Source organism: Cricetulus griseus, chromosome 8 (assembly GCF_003668045.3).
Source record: "Cricetulus griseus strain 17A/GY chromosome 8, alternate assembly CriGri-PICRH-1.0, whole genome shotgun sequence".
In the NCBI taxonomy this organism is placed as follows: Eukaryota; Metazoa; Chordata; class Mammalia; order Rodentia; family Cricetidae; genus Cricetulus; species Cricetulus griseus.
This window is the reverse complement of record NC_048601.1, coordinates 7,224,750-7,248,281: the sequence shown is the minus strand read 5'-3', so window position 1 is coordinate 7,248,281 and position 23,532 is coordinate 7,224,750. Positions and strand designations below refer to the sequence as shown.

The following is a 23,532-nucleotide window of genomic DNA, read 5'->3' as shown; positions in this document are numbered from 1 at the left end:
GGCCTGAGCCACGGGGGTCTTTCAGTTCTGTAAAAAGACAGAGGTGAGAGCTAAGCAGACAGAACACACCATTTCCTGCCAGAAGGCCTGGTAAGCTAGGAACAGAAACTGGAACCGAACCGTGCACATTTAACAGGGTAGATGACTTACAATGGATCACATTAGGGGAAGCAGTATCTATAAACAGGCATCCAAATGTTCCTATTATACAGAACGGCTACCCTCGGAGTTTAAAGAATTAAAGGGGCATCCACCAATCGCTAGCAGTAGTGGACGGAGTCAGCTGAGAAATACCCCAATATCACAGTAGCTAGGTAGGCCGTGAAAGCACATGGCAGCGAATACTGCAGAGGAAAAGCCTGGACCTAACTCGCGCGTTTCTCACAGCCATTCCTCATACAAATGAGCACCCAGCAGAAATTCTATTAACGCTAAATTAAAGAAATGCTGGGTGGGTGGGGTGGGTGGGGCGTGCCTGAAACGTTCTCTGGATGAGGTGGCGAGCCACTCTGCTTTTACTGCACACTTTGACCGCGCTCACAACTGGGAGCTGGAGGCTAACTTCCTGCGGGCAGCCCGATGGTGTGTGGCCCACACAAAGAACGCGATGGGGAGGATCCCGGGAGCGTCGTGCTCTCCGCCCACAGCACGAGGAGAGAGGGCCGCTCGGAGGCGCCCGAAGGCAGCAGCGTCCCGCACACCGAGAAAGACGCGGGCAACACAGGCGCGGGGAACGGCGGCGCCACTCCCGAGCTGTCAGAAGCGCCGGAAATACTCAAACGGACTAAGTGTGAGGCTTCCGGGCACCCGTAGTCCAGAGTCCACGCACCGGGTGCCGGAAGTGACTGTGCCGACAGCTTCCCTTCCGGGGGGACAGAGGCTCGCGGGTCACCAGTGACAGGCAGTCTCCTGCCGCCGGAGAGCATGGCGGCCGCGCGGTCGCTGGGGCCGTTCGTGGTGGTGGGAGGCGGCATCGCCGGCGTCACGTGCGCCGAGCAGGTTCGTCGGCGCGGGCTCCGCCCCCTTCCGGACGCCGTAGGCCGGGGTAGGGGAGGTTGGGGGTCCGGTCCCCTTCGCGGGTCGCGCTTCCGGCCCTTCGCCCCGCCCCTCCGCCGAGCGGGCCGGCGGGCGGGCTGGTGGAGCGTTCCGTGTCGGCCGGGCGGGTGCTGCGCTGGGGGCGGGCGGAGCGTTCCGTGTCGCGGCTGCGGGCCGGGCGAACGGGAGGAGCGGGGAGTGCGGGGTCAGACTCGGGGAGCCGCGGTGCGCACACCCGCGAGGGGCCCTGGCATTGGGACAGGGAACCCATCCATTCTTCGTATTTGCTCCACACATGAAGAAGTTTAGTTTCCTGACAGGTGCCACGTCCTTAATTGATGAAAGTAATTCTGGCGCCATACCTTGAACTCCCAAGATTTCACCCCCAGCAGAAGTTTGGGGCCAGGGAATACAGACGCAGAATTTCTGGCTATGATAACCAAAAAGTGAATCGGATGAGTCAGTATGGATGCGGGAATTGTTTCGTTGCTGTAGGCAACCACTTTAATCACAAGGAGTGGAAGAGATTTAAGTACTTCGAGGTTTTCGTCTTTGCAGGCCGTCTTGAGTTTACCCGTCAAGAGTTCTTCTTCCAGGCGATGCAATAAGGGTTTGCCAGATAAGAGAGAAAAATGACAAACTCCACAGCGTAACCTGCAGTGGAGAAAATCGTGACATAATTAATTAAGAGACGGAAGCAAGGAAGACTACCGGATCTCAGAGCATATAGGGTTCTATGGCATGCCAAGTGTTTAAAAAAAAATCTACAAATACGTGGTTTTGACCCGCCGGAGAAAAGTGTTCAAATGAAAGCTTTTGAAATGTGATTGGCTACAGTGTTTGGGACAGTGGCGAATGGCTGAGAGCAGCTGTGTGAGCCTGGAGACTAACTTGTAGATAGTTTTCAGCAGTATATAAAGTTTTGAGGACTTGATCCAGCAATGGAAGTAGAGATAGATTTCATAATATGAAAAGTAAACAAAGATGGAGAGAGATAATATTGTCAAACGTTTTGAGACAAAGGACCCTTCCGTGTCCTAAGGACATGCCATGAGGAATGGCAAGCAGAGAAGCAGAATCCAAAATGAACGAGTTCTTCCCTCCAAAGTGAGGAAGACAGGCGGAAATAATGAAACAACAGCACGTCAAGTCTTTGCATTTTGTTAAGCTGATGTTAACATGGCTTTGTCTTCCCAAAATATGTGCCATTCAGAGAGGCAGTGAGTGCCAAAGCCTGGAAAGAGTCATGCTTCGATTCTTTTTAGTATCAGAGACTTGTTTTAGTTTTATCCCCAGTGAAGAGAAAGTAAAACATTATTTTAGAATAAATGAAACCAATCAGGCATTGGTGGTGCACGCCTTTAATTCCAGCACTCAGGAGGCAGAGGCAGGTGGATCTCTGTGAGTTCAAGGCCAGCCTGGTCTTCGAGAGCTAGTTCCAGGACAGCCTCCAAAGCCACAGAGAAACCTTGTCTCGGAAATTAAATAAATAAATAAATAAATGAAACCAGGCAGTTTGTTATCAGCTGTGTAACCTAAAATTGATATGCAAAATAAGTCAAGCAAAGACACTGCTGAAGCGATTTTACTTATTCAGGACCTTGTTCACCTTTAACATGAGTGTGTTATTTATTTTAGCATTGTAAAAGTTTAACGTTTCCAATGCCATACCGTTATGAACAGAACTTAAAGTAACAGATTTTTAACCTTCAATACACTGAAGTTTTATTAGTTAGACTGTGTTATCACCGTATGACATCATCTATTCAGTAATACCTGAACTTATTTATTATTCTGTTGTTTCTCTTTAAAATTCAGCTAGCTGTTAACTTTCCTACAGAAGACATTGTCCTGGTAACAGCCTCTCCTGTTATCAAAGCAGTTACAAACTTCAAGCAGGTGAGAAACTGGACAATTAAATGCATTCAAGATATAAAGTACTGCCCTTTCACTGAATTTGTTGTGTTCTGGGAAATCTGAAACTTTTTTCATTAAATGTTTGTGCATTCAATGTATATTAGGTACAGTTTTTTTTTTTTAACTGAAATGGGGAATTCTGGTGTTTTTTTCTTAACTTATGTCTCTAATAAAGCAAATATCACTGTGTATGATTCACATAGGTCTCTGGGGTCCTTGGTAACTCAGGAGAATGTAAAAAGCTGAAAACAGGCTTGAATATTACAAGTCCTACAGTCAGATTGTCTTGCAGTATTTGCAGAGCAGCCAAGTTCCAACACTGAGCTGTGGTCTGTCACACAGACTAGGGAGTATGAACTATACGTGTTTGAGGGTTTGTTTGTGGTTGAAGATAGAGCAGCAGAGAACTAAAGGGTTTGGACGGAAGATGAAATTCTCCACAGGAATCTAAGCTGGAAAGGACAGAGGGAATCCAAGGAGATCGTGATGGTTTTACAGAAGGGTCTGAAGATGACCAAAACAGTTACCTGGTAAAGAGAGTGGAGAAGCTAGAATACTTTAAGAAAATCACTGTCTTGTCAGTTAAATGCCAGTGAAGTCAGTTGTGTTAGCTGGCGTTTTTAGCACAGCAGTGACAGGACAGTTGAGCTCAGAGCAGAAGAAGCAGAGCCTCGTCTTCATCTTCTGTATAAGGAACGCCTGTGTTAATCAGCTTTGGGTCACCATGACAGAACGACTGAGCGCATCAACGTCAATCAGAAGTTCTGTGATTGGGGAGCGTGGCACTTCAGGTTCTGTTGCTGGTTATGGAGTGCCCAGTGTGTCTTGGGTGCAGCACAGGGTGCTATTATACAGCAGGAATAACACACTTGCTTGTACGAGTTGTCAGTGTCATGGACAAAAGAGGAGTCGGTTCATGATTAGGTGAGAGAGCAGAGTGTCACAGTCGAAGCTTGTGGTCAACCAAAGCTGCCTACTTCACATAGGCTGGGGGACAGAGAGGAGGCACCGGGGCTGCAACACCCTCGTCTAGGGACCTGGCTTCCCCGCATTGGGCTCCATCTCCCACAATGATCACCAGGCCTTTAACTTGTAGGTGTTCGAGGGACATAAGCTCTCAAATCACAGCAGTGCAGTAAGCTAACCTTCTTGTTTGTAAGCATGAAACAGTCCTGTGTAAGACAAAGGAAACACCCTCTTAAAATGTGCACTTATAAGTCTTTTTGATCTCATTAAGGTTTCTAAAGTATTGGAAGAATTTGATGTTGAAGAACAGCCAAGTACTGTCCTCGAAAACCGTTTTCCCAACATTAAGGTCATAGAATCTGGAGTAAAACAGCTGAAGAGTGAGGAACATGTAAGACTTTTTCTTGTTAAATGATGTTTTTTCTAATGTTAAATCCCAAGTTTTGCTCCTCTTCCTTTAAGCCTACCTCTGTCATCACCATTGTTTAAGCCCTAAATTGTGTAGGCTAGTGGCATCGATCCCCGTTATTAGAAAGTCTAGTGTGGCCCTTCGGGTTCTGTTGATAGTTATGGAGTGCCCACTGTGTCCTGGGTACAGCACAAGGTACTGGCATACAGCAGGGATGCCACACTTGCTCCTACGAGTTGTCAGTGTCATGGGGAGTGTAGACATTGATTCTGTGTGATCATATTGTAATAGTGTGCGGGAGGTCAAGTCATGAAATTCCTGTCAAAGCTCAGATGCTGAGATCTAGTAAGACTTCACAGAGGGAATGACATGCTTGAGCATGGTTTTTAAAAGACGGTAAGTTAAGAGTTTTACAGGTAGACAGGAACAGTCTAAGAACTGCCCACCCCAGGAAGGAAAGGGAGGACGAGGCATTGACTAGTCATGGGACTAGGGTGTGGAAAAGGAGGCTGATGAGCAAGAATAGGAATAAGGTTGAGTGATACAGGTTTATTTTACAGTCAGATGAAATTGTAGATGTGTGGACAATACAGTATTTTAAGTAAGATGTATCTAACAGTAGTGTTGTAATTGGCCAACAACCAATTACAACATAGTTGCAGTTGTCCTAAATGCTGTAGGGTCTGGTTGATAGACACAGTATAATTGGAAAAACATTCCAGGTTTGAGCGACTCCACAGAAATCGTCTGGATGTTCCCCTCACATGTGAGAGCAGGTGAGGGGTCTCAGGGATGCTGTGTTCTCAGCTTTGTGAAGGATGGGGAGTGGGGTTTGCAGTCGTTTCTGTAAGTTCTAAGTTACGAGTAAAATGCAGTTCACTAAAAACAAAGGAAAAGTGCCTTGTTTCGTGAAAAAGAACCAGAGTTCCAAATCACAGTATGGATTCCTTGTTATGCTAGATGTCCCAGTTAGTTTCTGTTGCTGTGAAGAACACAGCAACCGTGACCACAGCAACTCTTATAGACAAAAACATTTCATTCAGATGGCTAGCTTACAGTTCTGAGGGTTAACCCATCAGTTGTCATGGGAAGAAGCATGGTGGCACACAGGCAGACATGGCGCTGAAGAAGGAGCTAAGAATTCTATATCTTGATCCACACTGAGCAAAGGAGACCTCAAAGCCCACCCCCACAGTGACATACTTCCTCCAACAAAGCCACACCTCCCAATAGCGCTACTCCCTGAGTATTTGGGGGCCAGTTGTATTCAATACTTTACAAATGGAAGCGAGCTCTCAAAGGTGTTGTAAACAGGGCACTTACAAGTTAGAATATCTCCCAGTGACACACAGATCATGCCAAGTGTGATTCTGATCTCCATCTCCTGTGTGTCGGCTGTTGGTGTATAGGAATGCTGGCTTTGGTCTCGTGTAGCTCAGGCTGCCCTTGAACTCTTGGTTATCTTGTCTCACCACTCAGCCCTAAGACAACAGATGTGTCACCACTTACCAGCTTGGACTTTCCTGGCTGTGTCCAAAAAGTCAGCGTAGCTAATAAAAAGGTTTAGTGTTTTAAGCTGTCTAAATGTGAATTAGTTTAAACCTTGGTCAGTGCCTCTGTCTTCTGTTTGTCAGACCAAATTCTGACCAGATTCTGAAGTTTCTGTGTGGACTACACTGTGTTGGATTATTGGGTTACATATTGGTGAAAAGTACTGTGGGTAAAAAAGGCCTCAGTGTGGAATGAGTACTGTGACTGCCAGAGTTTACACATCACACATGCAGTACAGATGTGAACTCATTCATTCACGGTCCACATTCTCACAGTGTCCAGTATTTATCAGTTATTTGCTCTCTAAAGGATACTAGTTATACGCATAAGGGAACAAAATAAGCAGATTTACCATGTCATTTTAGACTCATTAGTGTTGATAAAATTAATAGAAATAATTTTAAACCTAGAATGTGTTAGTTTTCAAGCTTAATATGCTTGTTTTGGATTAAAAAAACAAAACTCTTGTGTCCAAGCCTGGTGCACACCTGTGATTTGAGCACTTTGGAGGGGAAGCAGGTAAATCAGGACTTCAAGGTCATCCTCAGATACATAAGAAATTAGAGACCATCTTGGTTTGTATGAGACCCTGTCTCAAAAACACAACAAAAGCATTTTTAAAAAAATGCACACATCCTCAGAAATCTACGGGACCTCCTGTAGTTCAGTCCTTATCCCTAGCATAGGTGTGGACTTTGGGAGCCCATTCCACATAGAGGGATACTCCCTGAGCCAAGACACACTGGGGTGGGCCTAGGCCCTATCCCAAAGGATATGACAGACTCTGATGACCCCCTATGGAAGGCCTCACCATCCAGGGGGAGCAGAAAGGATATGTGATAGGTAGGGTTTTAGTTGGGGGGGGTGGTAGGGGAGGAGGGGAGGGAGTGGGAACTGGGATTGACATGTAAAACAATCTGGTTTCTAATTCAAATAAAAAAAAAAGATGGAAGAAAAAAATGCACACATGGGGGGCTGGAGAGATGGCTCAGAGGTTAATAGCACTGGCTGTTCTTCCAGAGGTCCTGAGTTCAGTTCCCAGCACCCACATGTGGCTCACAACTGTCTATGATGAGATCTGGTGTCCTCTTCTGGAATGTAAGCATAAAGCAGATAGAATGCTGTATACACAATAGATCTTTAAAAACAATGCACACATGTCAAATCTTCACTAGTAAAGCTAATAAATACTAGCAAAGCTATTGTTACTTACATTTGATGATAAAAATACTATTTTAATACATCTAATTTTTATTTTGAAAAAGACAAAATATGACTACAACATGCACTGCTCATTTGAACCCATAGCAAATGGGTTAAGGTTATTAATGTGTGATATGATTAGAGTCAGGTGGTCTTTTAGGAACTTCCTTCAAGATAAAAAAAAGTAAATATATAAATCTTCATTGAAACTTGTCCTTGGAAAAGAATTAAGGTATTAATTTGAAGTCAGCATAATCCTGAGATTGTGTTAGTGCAAACCTCTGTGTTTCAGAGAAGAAGAGGTAGTTTCCCATTAGACTCTCCACATGGCTTATGAGGGATGCTCATTACACTAGAGAAGGTCAGCGCTCCGTGTTCACTGTTACTGAGCATGGACCCCCTGTGTTTGTGTTTTGCTTGTCTCAGCCGTTTGCTTCTGCCTTTCTTTGCCCTGTGTTCACAGTGTATCTTCACAGAAGACGGCCGTCAGCATGCGTATAGGAAGCTCTGTCTGTGTGCTGGAGCTAAGCCAAAGTTGATCTGTGAGGGAAACCCATATGTGTTAGGAATCCGTGATACCGACAGTGCTCAGGTAACCTCTTAAGGGCAGGTCTTCGAAAGTGAAAGTGAGGGTCTCTTGGGAATGGCAGTGTTTCCCTGACCATTGACTTCTACAGTGTCACAAGGGAAGGCGGGTCTGGCCCACCATTCAGAGGCCACGGAATGGTTATCTTTTACTATTGCTGGCTTCACTTTGGCTAATGATTACATGGGTTTAGCTCAAACTGACACCCTGTTCTTTTGGCTGGGACACTCAAAAAATATAACGACAGTGCTGGCATTGCACTGTACGTCAACACGTTCATCATTCTTGTACTAGGAATATGAGAGCAGCGATTAAACAGTATAGCAACCATTTCCCCAAAGTACAACAAACAGATTCCCCAGTAATTTCCCAGCAAATAACAATAACATTTGCAAGACCTTTGTGGATGGATCCCATGGCTTGCTTGGGTTGTTGCTCTGCCCTGTGACAAGCAAACGCTCCCAGGAAGGCCACACTTGGACACTTCTTCTGTGTAGCATGGCACACCATTCTTAGCTGCAAGGGCATATCACCCCTTGTTACCAAGAAACTTCTGGCTTCGTCTCCACACCCCACAGGGACTGATCACACTGCATTTATATGATCCGTATTCTTTAAAGTGGCTACGGATTTTCTCCAGGCTGTTGTTGCCTTAATTCCTTGGGAATTTAGAGGAAACTCTGGCAGAGCTCAGTAGTTTCTTATGAACAATTAGGCTTCTTTTACCAGCACGTGCTTGTGAGTGCTCCAGCTGGGCCTTCTAGCCCAGGAACTCACTGGCTCCTAGGGACATGCCTTGTGACTCCCGGGAAACACTGCTCCAGAGGCAGCTGCACAGCTGAAGTAAGGGAAGGCGTGTAACATTAATTGGGGTGCATACCGATGGGGTTCAAATCGGGATTTATGGTAATGACTCTTTATACATTGCATACAGTACAGAGGTCACACTACAGTTGGGAGGGTAAGGAAGGGATGATCTCCCTATTCTAAGGTAACTAACTACTCAGTGCTCCCAAGTATGCTTATTCTGGGGTAACTACTCAGTGTACCCGAGTGTCTTAGGAAGTGTCTCTGTGAAGAGACATCATGACCTGGGAACTCTTAGAGGAAAATAATTCCATTGGAGCTGGCTTACAGTTTCAAAGGTTTAGTCCATTGTCACCACGGTGGGACATGGCAGCAGGCAGGCAGACACGGTGCTGGGTTCCTACATCTTGCAGGCAACAGGCAGTGGTCTGAAGGTCACACTGAGGGAAGCCTGAGCAAGAGACTTCAAAGCCGGCCTCCACAGTGGCACACTTCCTGCAACAAGGCCACACCTCCTGATAGTGCCACTGTCTGAACACATGGGGGCCAAATACATTCAAACTACCTCGAGTATGGTTACTCCAGCGTAACTACCAGTGCTTCCTGTGTATGGCTTACATGTTTGGTTTTCTTCTCCATACCCCTGCTCTTTATAGAACTTCCTTAAGGCCTGACCCTTGATAAACAGCAAATTAAAACTTCAGGGTTTATCTTGTAGAAGTCTAAGTCAGTTTTAGTCAGTGATGTACGTTTTTAAGTGAACTTAATGGTGGTAGTTACTTAGAAGGGAGGAATGAATTTCTTGTTCTGAAGGCATTCTAAAGCAAGGGACGCCCGTACTTGTGAAAGCACCCGCAGGGCCACAGACTGCTCTGAGCTCATCTGAATCAGGAGGGAAGGTGGTGCAAGAGGCATTAGTCACCATAAAATGGTGACATTTCTTCAATTAATCTTAGAAGTTGTTCCGTCCCTGCTACTCTTGAGCTTTGTATGTGTGATGTTGCATACATATCCCATCATCCTTACACAAACACCGGGAAATACAGTGACCTTTTTCCTTTTTGTAGTGGATACCATGGGACACAAAAGTTAATTAGCTCATCCCAGGTGTCATGTTAGAAACAGCTGAAGCCAGTGACTCCCAACTCATGTGCTGGGATTCTCAGTCCTGAGAGCTTAGGAAGTGAGGGGCTCCAGGGCAGCCTGTAATGGAACCTGCCTGCTTACAGTGATGGGTCAGTCAGGCACGAGGCGTGTGCTGATCCAGACAGTATCTCTCACTGAGGTTCACAAGGCTTTAAAATACGGTGACACAAAGGCAAGGGGGACTTCTGTCATGGCCACCTGGAAGCAGGTGGGGAGGCCATCATGCTAACTGGGAGGGAGTGTCCTGGCACAGGGAGGACATTTTATTTTGTTGTCCCCCTGTAAACTCTGTAAAATGCCCATGTTTAGGATATTATCAGTGATGCCTCTATTCTGTCAAAATGCTATCTTATCATTTCTTCCTAACACAGGAATTTCAGAAACAGCTTACCAAAGCCAAGAGAATAATGATCGTCGGGAATGGTGGCATTGCGCTTGAGCTGGTGTAAGTCTGTCTCTAATACTGAAGCACACCCTGAGATTGTGTGGTTTTTGGCAGATGAGAAAACACATCTTAAGACTCAAGAGAATATACATGCTTTCCCATATGTTTTCAAGGAGAAAACCCACTTTCCAGTTTAGCTCTTGTGTAACCCAAGTTGCAGGAATATTCCTCTTATGTACCAGGATCTAGGATGTGTCTGACCTGGGCTGATTGTGTGCACTGTGTAATAATCTACATATGCATACCATTAGCGTCACGGCTTCCACCCAGCATGCTTCACTCATACCCTACCTGTCTGGCTGGCAAAGCCCAGCATTTGTCATGCTGCTTAGGATTATATTATTCCCAGCTCTTGATTTGTGGCTTGGAGAAATGAGAACACCTTACTACAGATGTTTGCATAGTAAAACACTTCAAGTTCAGTGAGCATTGAAAAATGTTCCTCTGTCATGCATGGCATTGACTTGCTTCCCTTGTGAGTCCTGTCTGCTAGCCATGGCTGACAAGGAAGAGTGGGTGGTTTTCATGCTACAAAGTTTGGTCCAAACCAACTTGGAATTAAAACAAATCTGAATCAAAACTAGGAATTCTCAAGTGTTTGCTTACAGCATTCACTCCAACTCCCAGCCTGGTTTACCTGTCCTTTAGAGAACAGTCACGCCGCAGGGTACCTGAGGACCAGGGTAGCAATCCTTCAGATGACTGAGACAGTTGTGGTACTATGCGGGGAGATGCAGGGAAGCTGGGCTGACTGGAGAGGTGAAGGGGGAACCACACACGTCCCTCTAGCTACTTCCTAAGTCTCCTATGGGCTGTCACTGCATAGTTTACATTGAAAACATCCCTCCTGTTCAGTCTCTTAGCATCTGACTTCCTGGTTGCTTTGGAGACTGGAGACTTTACTTGAGCACACATACAGCCGTGCATTTGGCAAGCTCTGGTAGCTGGAGAAAAGTCTCTACCATGCTGCGCCTGATTCTGTGATCTGGGTCATCACTCATGATGGAAAGTGACAGTCAGCCCTTCCGTTCTGTGTCACTCTGTGCCCCAGAGGCCAGTGCTAGCTGCCTCCTCAGTATCCCTTTATCTCATTACTGCCCTGCTGCTCTCCAAAGGCAGTTTGATGCTTTTCCTTCCAAAGACACACAGCAGATAATTTTCATAAAGCCATAATACCTGGAAGACCTTTCTTTAGAGTGTTTTGTTTGTTTGTTTTTTAAGTGGAAGTATCTCCCAGTGTGTTGATATCACCAAGCTTTGGTATCTTGCTGAGAGCACTGTTGGCATTATGGGGAGTGGATTAGAGGGTGCTCTTGAAGGAGAGCTAACACAGGAGTCTCTCATGATTACATATGTGATGTGGCCTGCCAGTCAGTCATGGGGACGGTGTGCCTCACTGACTATTGTATGCTGTAGCATTACTTCTAGAAGTATGAATGACATGCAAACAAATTTCCACATTAGAAAAAGAAAAGCATTTCATAACCATGCTTAAATGTAAGTGAACTATGAAGTGTGTTCAACCCACATGTGTGTTCTCTGCTTTCTTCTGGTGAGCAATGCTCTATATGCAGCCTGAGCAGCAAGCACCAAATCCAGTGTCCTCCCAGGGATCAGAAACTCAGTGACTATGAATGTTTGTTGGCCGGGATGGGGCAGTGGAGTCCACCATATATCAGAACGTGTGACTTCCATGGACTGTGGGGTCACGCGCACTAATCCTTTGTCTATCACCTGGCTGTTGATTGGTCTTGACAAGTCATCGTGCCAGCCTATAAATAAAGACACAGCACTTTATACCATAACAGTGGGGAAAACTGGAGTGACATGACAGCTAAGCAGGTGAAGTGCAAGCCTTCCTACCTTCTGACATGAGCTCTATTTCTAGTTACCAGGCGAAGCAGTGTTTTCCATGTTTTTAGATCATATCGTCCATACATACATCTATACAAACATACATCTATATATACATACATACATACATACATACATACATACATACATACATAGTTACTACTTCTGTCACAGCCAGATCGTACCCCTGGAGCACACTGTTATGGCTGTGTTGTCCACTGAACACTGGAAGGACAGTCATTGTAAGACGTGTTATGTGGTACTCTGTCCACATCGTCACCGGGTTCTTTCTGTGCAGTTGGTGAGCTTGCTGTGAACTCCCCTCCTCTGTAGCCCATGCCCTTTGCTTGTGCTGCACAGGACAGGTGTTACTTGCAGAGATTTTTTTTCCCCTTGACCTTCCCACAGGAACCTGTAACATTCCTCCTAGGTATGAGATTGAAGGCTGTGAAGTGATTTGGGCCATAAAGGATAAAGCCATTGGGAATACTTTCTTTGACGCAGGCGCAGCAGAATTTTTGACTTCCAAGCTCATGTCTGAAAAATCAGAGGCTAAAATTGCACCTAAAAGAACCATCTACACAATTGAGGGTAAGTACAGTATCTGACTTGTTGCACTCACAGATGAAACTATGTTTTAACTATAAGAAAATTCAGTAAAAAGTATTTAGGGGGCAGGAATATGGATATTTACTTCTATGTCTTTATATGAAAGTTTCAGATTAGAAGATCCATGGGGGCTGGGAAGATGACTAAGTAGTTCAGGACACCCACTGCTCTTTAAGAAGACCCGAGTTTGATTCCCAGTACCCACAAATAAGCCCACAACCTCTGTAACTCACCCTCCCGCCTCCAAGGGAACCAAGAGCACAAGTGGTGGACAGACATCAGACATACATGCAGGCAAAACACGCGCACACGCGCACGTGCACACGCACACACAGCATGGTGGCATGCATCTTTAATTTTGGCACTCAAGAGTCAGTAGCAGGCAGGCTCTCTGTCTTCCAAAGAGGGCTATGAAGTAAGACCCAACCTCGAAACAAAAACAGAATCTGAACAACTTTTTTTTTTTTAACAAGTTAATTTAAAGTAGAAAATATACATTTAATACACAAGGGAATTTTAAATTAAGTAAATTAAACAGCCTATTTGCATCTTGGCAAACAGTTGCTACAACTGAGCAATGCCCAATATGACTTTCTACAAAATCCTCTGAGAATCATACTCACTGGTTGACATTTAAGAGCCTTCAAAGAATTTTGGCTCATGAAATTCAAAGTGGATTTTCTAAGTTTTGGGGAGGCTACAAATCAACAGAATTTAGATTCTACTATCTAATTTTCATAGTCTCATTAAATTAGCAAGTTGTGACACTGAGACACACTGGGTATTTACAGACAATGTGTAGGTGAGAGGTCACCTGTTCTGTCACTGTCACAGAACACTCGGTGGACGAAGCAGCCAATGTTGAGATGTGCCACCATGCTGCATGAGAATCAGGCCACTGCCCAAAGGCTTCAGAGATAACTGGTTCTCTGCGCAGCCATTTAAAAATCATCTGAGTTCATTTCTTAGGAGCAAGAAAGGAAAACAGAAGCAAAGCTAAAGCTGATAATGTGGGCAGTGCCCTTGGACCTGACTGGCATGGAGGCTTGGATCTGAAAGGTCCACAAGAGGTATGTTTCCATAAACTGATGAAACCCACCCACACACCAAATCTCTGGGTCCCTTGACTTTCTATGTCTACCATGCAGGAAGATCTTCAGAGCCGCTGGCCCAGTTGCCCAACCAAAATATTGAATATGAAATTTGTGTAAAGTAGATGTCCAACCTTCTTTCTAACTGCCGAGCTGGAGAGGTCCACATGCAGACTGCAGGGATAAACTGCAGTTCTGTCTTCTCCTGAGCATCTGTTGACTCTCAGTGCTCTTAAGAAGGTTATTTGGTGGAGTCAGATACTTCATATTTTAACTGAATAAGCAGATAACTTGCTTTCATTTATCACTTGTGCCTGTATTTGCTTTGAAACTTAGGCCTTTGGTGGGGAGAAGGAGAGCCGGCCATGGTATCTGACTGGTGTACAAATAACATGGACTCATTTCCCCCAGCATTCCTGGGGCTCCTAAGATGGCAGTGTCAACATCTGGGTTTTAAGATCCCTTCAGTGAATGCTGCTGTCTGTTGCCTCCTTGGTGCGTCTGTCACACTAATTAGAATGTGTCAAGCTCTGTGACTTTCCAGGCTCTCTCTTCCACTTAGCATGTCACACTTGGCATTTCGAGTGCCGGGCAGATTCTGCTCACTCCTGGAGCAGAGTCTCTGAGAGGCTTCTTTGGGACGTCAGCATGCTATATTTATACTACAGTATCAGTGTCCCTACAGGCTCTGTCTGCATTGTGCTGACCAGGGTTTATTTTTTTTTTTTCCCAGTTCTCACACAGTATTCACATCGAAACCAGATGTGAAGTAAAGAAAATCTACCTTCAAGAGGAGTTTAAGATTACAAAGAAAAAGCCCTTGGCTTTTCCAAAGCATCAGGATAAGTCAGTTACACTTGATAAAGGTAAAAGGAAAAATCCTTAAGTTAATCATGATAAAAATATTTTTGAGACAGGGTTTCTCTGTGTCATCCTGGCTGTCCTGGCACTCGCTCTGTAGACCAGGCTGGCCTCGAACTCACAGAGATCCACCTGCTTCTGCCCACCTAGTGCTGGGATTAAGGGTATGCGCCACCATTGCCGGGGCCTATATTTTATTTTCAACTTCATGTTTTCATATAAAATTTGGTCAAAAAATAATCAGTAACTTTGGGCCCTCATTTCACTACTCTTGGGTAAATTTTCTAGGAATTCCATGTTATGAGGCTTTCTATTTTATTTGGGCCATTATAACCAAACCCAGTAAGTCAGTCAGTATTTCACAGATCAAAACAAAATAGAAGCTTTCATAAGTAACACGAGTATAAGTTACACAATATCTAGATCAAGTTTAAAAATCTGTGTGTTTGGGACTAAATGCAGAAGCCTGGTCTCATTGTACATCATTCGAGAACTACTTCTCCCGACACACAGTCCTGTGAATTATCAGTACTGCAATCAGGCAGCTTATGTTCTGGAATCTTCTAGTTGTTTGTTTTTGGCAAAAGAATGGTACATTTGGGACTGTGGACCGTGAGGAGAAACATCAAGAAGAGCAGGAATAAATGCTGAGTAGTGACATTAAGTATTAATCAAATTGCTTCACAAGTAATTTAGAAAGTGATCATCAGTTTAAATTTACTTTTAATGTCTGTGCACATGTCCAAAGGACAGTGTTTAGTCCCCTTTAGAGTACTATGCTCTTGAAGCTGCCAAGCACAAAACAATGTCACTGTGCTCAGCTTGTCCCAGCCAGAGGGCCTTCTGAAATTGAGATGCATCTGTGTCTGTTACATTCACATGATACTGAGGATAACTGCTAGAGATGACACTTGAGAACTCAGTTCTTCTTTTTCTTTAAAGAAATGTGGCCTGTGTATGTGGAACTAACCAATGGGAAAATATATGGCTGTGATTTCCTTGTCAGCGCTACGGGAGTCACACCAAACGTTCAACCTTTTCTCCATGGAAACAATGTAAGGTGAATTCTGTCCACTTCCTAATCTCTATCATTTTAGTAAATTGTAACCTAAGATGGCAGCAACACTGCGTTTTATGTCTGACTTGATTGTCTAGTCTACTTGGCATCCTTAAGCAATTACCATCTAGCTTAAGTATCATCAGACATAATGTCCAATTTATTTATCTAAACGCTAGTGAGAGGCTGACCTGCATGGATTCTCAAGAGTAAATCTTGCAGATTGTTACGTTAGCGTCTTAGCATTCAAAGTGTTAAAGAATGTTCTTCTGAGTAGGGTTGGGGTAAACATGACTGTAAAACTCTTTTTACAGTCTGTTGGGTAGGAATTGAATCCCTGGCCAAGGTGTCTACACTCGGCAGCTGCTTCTGTCTTTCTGATCAGAGTTTGGTTAACACACAGGCTTGACTTTCTCATTGGCATGAAGGTCACGTTCTGTTTTTGTCATCCTTATGTAATGAACAACTGTTCAGTTTGATCTAGGAGAGGATGGCGGCCTGAAAGTGGATGACCAGATGCGCACGTCACTTCCTGACATCTATGCTGCTGGAGACATCTGCACTGCATGCTGGCAGCCAAGCCCAGTCTGGCAGCAGGTGAGCCCGCACCTATGACCGTGTGTTGTCAGATTCCGTTTATTTTCATAAAGCAGTGGATTCCTGTTTTCAAGGCCAGCTTTTCTACTCTAGATTGGAAGCCCTCGCTGCTGATCTGTGGACGCGTAACTAGATTCCCACTGTAAAGTCACTTCGTATTTCAGTAGACTGGAATGTTTTTCATGTAGAAAGAATTCTGGGTGTTACCTTTCTCTTCTGCATAACCCCTCCAGGACAAACTACATCCTTAATTTATGTCATAATCTGATACACGGGAGCAACAGCTCAAAAGAGCAGATACCCTTATTCTGAGGGAGTTTCATAGTTCCACATTCTAATTTGTAAGAAAGACACTTAATTAGATTTTTATCACCCTCAATGCAGACATAAGGGAGTTGCAGGTTCAAACAACCCCTGTCAGGTATTTCCAGTCCACAGCCAACAGGCCTGTACCCAGGATGGCTCTGGATGTGGCCTGGCATAACACTGTAAACAGACTCAAGTATTAGCACGATGACATGCTTGTGACCGTTTCAAACTCAGCCACTAAGTTCACCGAGGAAACCCTAGAGATGGCATCAGGTTCGGGTGTCAGAGGTTGGGTATGATGCAATAGTTTAGAATTAGCAAATACCATGTTGACTGGTCTTCAGTGGTGACCACTAAAGATGACACTCGCTGGAACAAACTCATCGGAAGTACACTGCAGGGAATTTGTAAGATTGTCACCATAGGGAAGATGCAGTATTGAAGTGGGTATGAAAGCTCTTGCTTACACAAGTGTGAAGAGCAGAGTTTGGGTTCCCAAAAACCCATGTAAAAGCTGGAGACTCCATAAGCCATTGTAACCCAGCACTCCTACTGAGAGAGCCAGGGGAGCAGCTAACCTGGCATACTCAATTGAAAACCAAACCACAAAACAGACCCACCTCAAACAGAGTGGAAAGCAAGGACAGACTCAAGGTGCCCACTGACATTCACACATGCTCGTGGCATGCATGCACTCATATTCATGCTCAATAAATATGCCCATAAACACCCACATACATGGATGATGCTTTTTATTCAGATAACTAGAAGTAATATAAAGTACCATTTCCCGATATTTCAGATGAGACTGTGGACCCAGGCACGACAGATGGGGTGGTATGCGGCCAAGTGCATGGCTGCAGCTAGTTTGGGACACCCTATCGACATGGATTTCAGCTTTGAACTCTTTGCTCACGTCACAAAATTTTTTAACTATAAGGTAAGATGATAAAGGGAAAAAAAAATAACCTTTATGCTTGAAAGTATGGCAACTGACTGCCTCTTCTCAAATAATTATCTATGGTTTAAACTGTGTTATCAAAAATGATGTTTTGGGGGTCTGGAAAGATGGCTCAGCAGTTATTGCTAATCTTGAGGGGATTTGAGTTCAGTTCCCTGCTCCCACGTCAGACAGCTCACAGCCACCTGTAACTCTACTTCGAGTTACTGACACCCTCTGCTGGCCCCCATGGACACCTGCATACCCATGACGCAAGCACAGGCATTTATACACAGATACACACACACCAAGAAAGAACCAGGGGCTCTGACAGATGTTTCCTTTTTTTAGTTCTCTTGATTCTGACACAGGGTCTCCACTTTCCTAAACTAGACATAAGGGAAAACCTGCCTACAAGTCTGAGGAAGGGTCGGATTCAGTTGCGTATTCAATCTCTAAGTCACGGTTCCAGGGAAATGTGGTTCACTCTGTGTGTGTGTGTACACTTCTAATGTTCTTAAAGACTGAATAGTATACCCACATATATTTTCTACTTTTAATATTAAAATATTAATGATGCCAATTTAATGTGACTAGGCTATATGGCAGTGGGTCCCTCCCACTATGAAACTGTTTCGTTTTCGTTTTTTCTGTTTAAGCTAACATGACCCAGATAGATGAACTTACGTTATTTGTGGGGAATTGGAAGGAGCTACTCACAAGTGACCTTTTCATCCTCATGCAGGTTGTACTGCTGGGAAAATACAATGCACAAGGCCTAGGCTCAGATCATGAGTTAATGCTGAGGTGCACCAGAGGACAAGAGTATATCAAAGTCGTCATGCAGAATGGACGCATGATGGGAGCTGTCTTAATTGGTGAAACTGATTTAGAGGAAACATTTGAAAATTTAATTTTAAACCAGATGGACCTTTCATCATATGGAGAGGACCTCCTAGATCCAAATATCGATATAGAGGATTATTTTGACTGACAGAATATCTTCAGGAATACTAAGTTCAAAATAAGGAGGAAAGAAAGAATTGGGAAAAATAACAACTGCACCAAGTAAATGACCCCATAAGTCGAGAATGCAGAAGCCAGAGTCCTGGTTCAGAAGAAGTCAAGAAAACTCCTAGGATGAACTTAGTTTATTGATTAATTAACAGATGAACATTCCTAATTACAGAGTTGACAATAAACCTTGACTCACACAAAAACACTCGAGTACCAGATCCTTTCTTTGCCTGAACATCAAAGTTAAGGCCAGGGTTTCAGGAGGCTTGCTATCTTGATTTACTTAGACTGTGAAGAATCTTCTTGATAATACACTTGGTACTGATGACCTAACTGTTTATATCTAAATTATAACAGCAGCTTTTCTAATTCAAAATCATCTACATTACTTAGTTTAAAATGGCTCCATCTTGGGAAGGTGTGTACACTGTGTCAGCATAGTGTTGCTTTAAAGGAGAGTCACACAGAAAACAACAGCTAGTCATGGCAAGGCAAATGAGTTTATGACCGTCCACATGGACTTAATCTCAGATATATTACATTTAGGCAACTTTGCATAAAAGTAAAATACAATTCTCAAATTTTCAAATGGTCCTGAATACGCCCATCTTCAGATAAGCTCTGAAAATATAGCTTTATATGTGTAAGATACAAAATTGTTTCAAAAATTAAACAATTAACTATAAAAGTGATCCAGACACGAACATACGTAAACAGTTATTTTGTGCAAGATTAGGTAACACTCAGGCATCATCAAGTTTTCTTTTCTTGGCTCCTGTGTTCTTAGAACCAGATGGCTGAAGCCTTTTTGTAGACTTCTGGAAGTTTCCTGAGCTTTTCTCTTCCCCTTTTGCATCTGCGTGTTCCGAATGGCAAGCCTCAGATGATGCAGCCTGCAGCACAATGACAAAGGAACACCCTGTCAGTGAATGCTCAGCTCCTCAGCTTTCTCACGAGTCTCAGAATACCCCTTGGGTATCAGGCAGCTCTTTACAGGGTCTGGTCCCTGTCTACAAATTTCTGTTCAAATGTGGGCAACTGTCTTCCGTAAAATAGGGATATTGTCAGAAACACCCTGAAGAGGACATGCAGTTCCCAAAGGCTGCACAGCACAGACTTCACAGCGGCTTGCAACCTCTGGAGAACACAAGACTTCATTATTTTTTACATTTATTATTTATTTATTGTGCACATATATGCACACCATGGAGGTCAGAGGACAGCACACAGGAGTAGAGCATCTCCTCCATTAGATGACAGCTCACTGGAATCGGGTCCAGGGATCGGACAGCAGAAAGGACTTTTATCACTAAGCCATCTTGCTAACCCCAGCAGAGACTTCTTAACCAGGGGATCTCACCCAGTATTAGGAGGGAAGCATCTCACAGAATTAGACTTTAAATTAGAGCCCTCACATTCCAAGTGGTTGCAGCCCCCCACTCTATACTGGGCCAGTCTAAAGCCCCCCACTACTTATCTGTCCAAATTCAAAACCCAGGAAGAAAACTGACATCATTTGTGTCTAACCAAACTTAGCCGAGAACTTCAGAAAAGCACCCCAGAGGCTTGGCAAATATTGAGAATTAACATCCAGTTACCCTGCTGCCGCTCTGTGTGGACCTCGTCACCTGCAAAGTGACAGCATGGGCTTCGTTGCTCAGAAGACTAGCTCTGGATCCAACCTTCAGATACGAGATGGTAGCGTAAGCTGTGAAGCTGTAGTCTTCTCTGTAAAAGAAAGGAATCAAGCAGAAAGCTTGCAGGAGTCACAGAAAACACATTTAGAAGAGTATAATTTCAAAAAACACTAGAACAACACAAATAGAATCCTTAAGGGAAATAGGTTGGGTTTTGGTTTTTCTTTTTTCCCTTGGGTGTGGTGGTGGTGTTTTGTTTATTTTTGTTTTTTAACTTTTCTGATTTCATGATCAAGGTCTAAGACTATTATGTAACCTGTTTTCTATAGTGCTTAACAGTTCACATCAAAAAATGCAAAGCTTTTGACTCTGCCCAGTTTCAGAGGAAGACACAGAAGACAAGTGGGCTGTGTACTTGAGATACTGCTGCAGGAGAGCATGTGCAATGATTTTCTCCAGGTCTTCTCGGGGAAGGACCGGGGCGACGACACCAGCCACTCTCAACTTGGGGGCTCCCTTCCCCATCCAAGCATCCATCAGCTTCAGTGGAGTGAGCTTTTCATTCAGTTCCTCTGCCTGCTTCAGAATCTTGACCAGGTCTCTGCAGTGCTGGGTTATATTCTTCTTCTCCAACACTGCAAGGACAGAGAATGATGGGCAACTGGGATCTAGAGGTGAGGGTGAGAAGCCAACTCTGGTTAAAATAGCTTAATTAGTACTGTGGCCCTTTACACATACTTCTTTTAATGTGCTCAGAATTAAGAGCAGGGTGCTCCTCAGGCTCTATCACCAGACTAAATTCTACTCCTAAAACACATGGAAGGGATTACAGTGATATAAAGACAATGACCTGTCAAAGGCTGTGTGCCCCAGGAACAAGTGTCTGCCAGACATCACTGTGAGGTGTGCAGTGCAGGAGAAAACCTGCTCTTCACACTTTCTTATTTGATGCTGCTAATCACAGCATACTCTGAAACCCAGTCTGGGCTCCAAGGGAATGTTCTGATAGAAGTCCCCAAATACGAGACTAGCACCCTTACTTACATGTAGGATTCATGAGTTTGTTCTCTATAAAAAACAGCCTTGTGAACTAGCTATCAAATTAGTGTCTGTAGCTGTCAAGTTAAAAGCACAGAGAACTCTACCCACTGAAGCATCAGAAACCAAGGGCCTCCCAATAAGAACTACTCAGTCCAGCTCTTCAAGAACACAGCACAGACCAGAAGTTAAAACTGCATTGAGACAGGGGTTCGTATGTTGTATCAAGAACAGAGACAATGAAGTATAGAGACTGTCATGATGTTAGCCTTTTCTATTCAGGGGAATTCTAATTTTTCCCTATTTCTTAAAACTTTGATGTCCTCAGTATAGCAATATAAAATGGTATGCATACACATTTGACTTACCTTTGTTTCAAAAATTTATATCACAAAAAAAGTAAAAATTAAATAAAAGACAAAAAAAATAAAAAAGAAATGACTGAAGAGCTTGCCTGGGATACAGTATGAAAGCCAACAACTTGGTGTTTTCTGAAGGTAGATGTATCTTTCTAAAAGCAGACACAATCTTTTGTTTTAGAAAAAATTTCAAAAATAAAACATATTTCATGATCAAAAAAATTTTATAGCACTTTTGAATGTGAAAAATTCTAATCCCAGTTTGCCTTTGAATTCTATTTGGTTTTAATTGTACTTAATTCACTTCCCACATGCAGCCCCGATGCCCTGAGCTGCTAAGAGTCTAAAACAAGCTTACAAAGGTCTTTACAGCAGTTGTCACACATTTTGTTACAGGCGTCTGCATTCCACACTTCATCAAAATGTTGTGCGATCAACACACGACGACACCTGCAAACGAGACAGAGAGAGAGAGAGAGAGAGAGAGAGAGAGAGAGAGAGAGAGAGGTCATTCGCCTAGTCAAGCTTTTAGCATCTGCTTCAGAGGAACACATACCCTGCTGGCTTTCTACTGCTGTCATGGTAGCCCACAGATGTGGTGACCAGGCCAATGCCAAGTGTTATCTTACCTCTGTGTAAGAAATCTGACAGGGTCAAAGTCAAGGTAGTGGCAGGCTGGATGTCTCTGGAAGCCCTAATCTCTGTGCTTTATTTAACACGGTCTAGAGTTTGCCCACACTCCTCAGTCCCTGGCACCCTCTGCCTTCAGAGCCATCAACTGTGGGCTGAGGCTACTCTCATCACAACAAGCTGACTTCTTTACGCCCGCTGCCATATAAGGAACCCTGTGACTATAATGAACCCACCCAGGGAGTCTCAGGTGATTCCTATTTTACCAGCAGTGTGTTGACAATCATCACTTCAGAAGTTATCTGTCTCACTTTGAGGAGAACGTTCTTGATGCTGTAGTTTCTTCTATTTTAGACTAACCTGAAAGTTGTCTTCCGAGGAGTCTCCTGGACTCCCTGAAAAGAAATTTCTACTATCTCCTTTCTTTTGACTACTGTGGCATTAGTTGGAAAGCAAATGAAGTTTTTATCACTGGCAGGTCACTGTTTACTTGGACACTTTTGAGCTCTTTTGTGACAGGATGGTTTCGGGCCCTGGGGCCCCAGGGCCCCAAGGGAGCTGAGTGTTATAAGCAGAGATTGATTGTATTTCTTAATGAGAAACTTGACCCCGCCCTGGATCACCCAGAGACTCAGCACCAGGGTGGACATGCCTGAACTTACCTCCCCAGTGCCTATCTTCCCACACACCTTTCCAGTCACTGTAAGCAGCTACACACCAGAGCCAAAGGAAAGAGGCTTCAGTCATAACCTTCAACAGACTGGCCTCAAGGAATACCTCAAAGACAGACAGAGCCTCTCTTCTTAGAGGAAGGCAGTCAGGGGTCCAGGTCTCTCCACCACAGGCATTTACCTTTACAGTGTTCTGTACTAATAGCAGTGTATTCAGTAGGCACCCAACCACCACACAACACACACATGACATGCTATCTACACGAAGGCAGGTTGCTCACTTGCTTATATTCTGGCAGTACGACACCATCTCATACAACTTCTGCTGCCCTACGTTCTCCATGACCACCATCGAGCTGATCCTGAATATGTCTCCAAAGCCGTAGTACAGAATGCAGTCTGCTCTCGAGTCATCGCGACCTGTGCTTTGGGGAATCTTGAGTTTGCATCACTGCTTTCAAAAATCCATAACATGCAAAAGTATATGTCAGTTGGCTGACAGCTTCACAATACAGCTAGAAGTTTTTAGCTATGAAGTTAATCTGTAAGAGCTACCCTGAGGGTTTTAAATGACTACAAAGAGGCTCATCAAAAATCAGCCTATTAATATAGAAAAAAGAATGTTCATGAATAGTTCAATTATTTAGGTTGTATATGTGAACCTACTAATTAAAATTCCAAGTGGTAGACATGAACATTATAATAGCTTACAACACATAAGAAACAGTTTTAACACCTCAACAGAATGTGTGTAAATAACTATAGATCTGGTTTTTAAAAAGACGTGTTCTAAAAAT

General features: G+C 43.9%; 2 protein-coding genes across 9 annotated transcripts in view; one reads left to right on the top strand and one right to left on the bottom strand.

Annotated features, from left to right (window-relative positions):
- The first annotated feature begins 839 nt into the window (after nt 1-839).
- Pyroxd1 (pyridine nucleotide-disulphide oxidoreductase domain 1) lies at nt 840-20,499 on the top strand. Of its 5 annotated transcripts, none has more exons than XM_035448822.1 (12): nt 840-999; nt 2,854-2,934; nt 4,190-4,309; nt 7,545-7,673; nt 9,992-10,065; nt 12,350-12,510; nt 13,498-13,598; nt 14,353-14,485; nt 15,423-15,535; nt 16,012-16,134; nt 17,246-17,383; nt 20,367-20,499. In XM_035448822.1, exons 1-12 carry the CDS (start codon nt 925-927, stop codon nt 20,454-20,456), a joined length of 1,338 nt encoding a protein of 445 aa, XP_035304713.1. In that variant the 5' UTR covers nt 840-924; the 3' UTR covers nt 20,457-20,499. The 5 variants fall into 5 exon arrangements, with proteins under 5 accessions (XP_035304713.1, XP_027285977.1, XP_035304714.1 ...); XM_027430176.2 differs by lacking the exon at nt 20,367-20,499 and adding an exon at nt 18,129-18,605 and having other exon boundaries at nt 841-999; XM_027430177.2 differs by lacking the exons at nt 840-999; nt 20,367-20,499 and adding exons at nt 1,270-2,142; nt 18,129-18,605.
- The window catches only part of Recql (RecQ like helicase), a 22,643-nt gene continuing 17,630 nt past the window's right edge, over nt 18,520-23,532 (bottom strand). For all 4 annotated transcript variants that reach the window (XM_027430171.2, XM_027430172.2, XM_027430173.2 and 1 more), the window contains 5 exons: nt 23,017-23,155; nt 21,793-21,884; nt 20,453-20,672; nt 19,999-20,128; nt 18,520-19,293 (listed from right to left, as the gene is read on the bottom strand). In XM_027430171.2, coding sequence (XP_027285972.1) covers nt 19,144-19,293; nt 19,999-20,128; nt 20,453-20,672; nt 21,793-21,884; nt 23,017-23,155 — 731 coding nt within the window. In that variant the 3' untranslated portion in view covers nt 18,520-19,143. The remainder of the gene's footprint in view (nt 19,294-19,998; nt 20,129-20,452; nt 20,673-21,792; nt 21,885-23,016; nt 23,156-23,532) is intronic.

What these genes read in the sequence shown, in the direction of transcription:
- Pyroxd1 (XM_027430176.2), top strand. Translation starts at nt 925, where the DNA reads ATGGCGGCCGCGCGGTCGCTGGGGCCGTTCGTGGTGGTGGGAGGCGGC. An exon ending in AGCTGAAGAGTGAGGAACAT is followed by an intron (nt 4,310 to 7,544) that starts GTAAGACTTTTT and finishes CTGTGTTCACAG; the next exon opens with TGTATCTTCACAGAAGACGG. An exon ending in GTGATACCGACAGTGCTCAG is followed by an intron (nt 7,674 to 9,991) that starts GTAACCTCTTAA and finishes TTCCTAACACAG; the next exon opens with GAATTTCAGAAACAGCTTAC.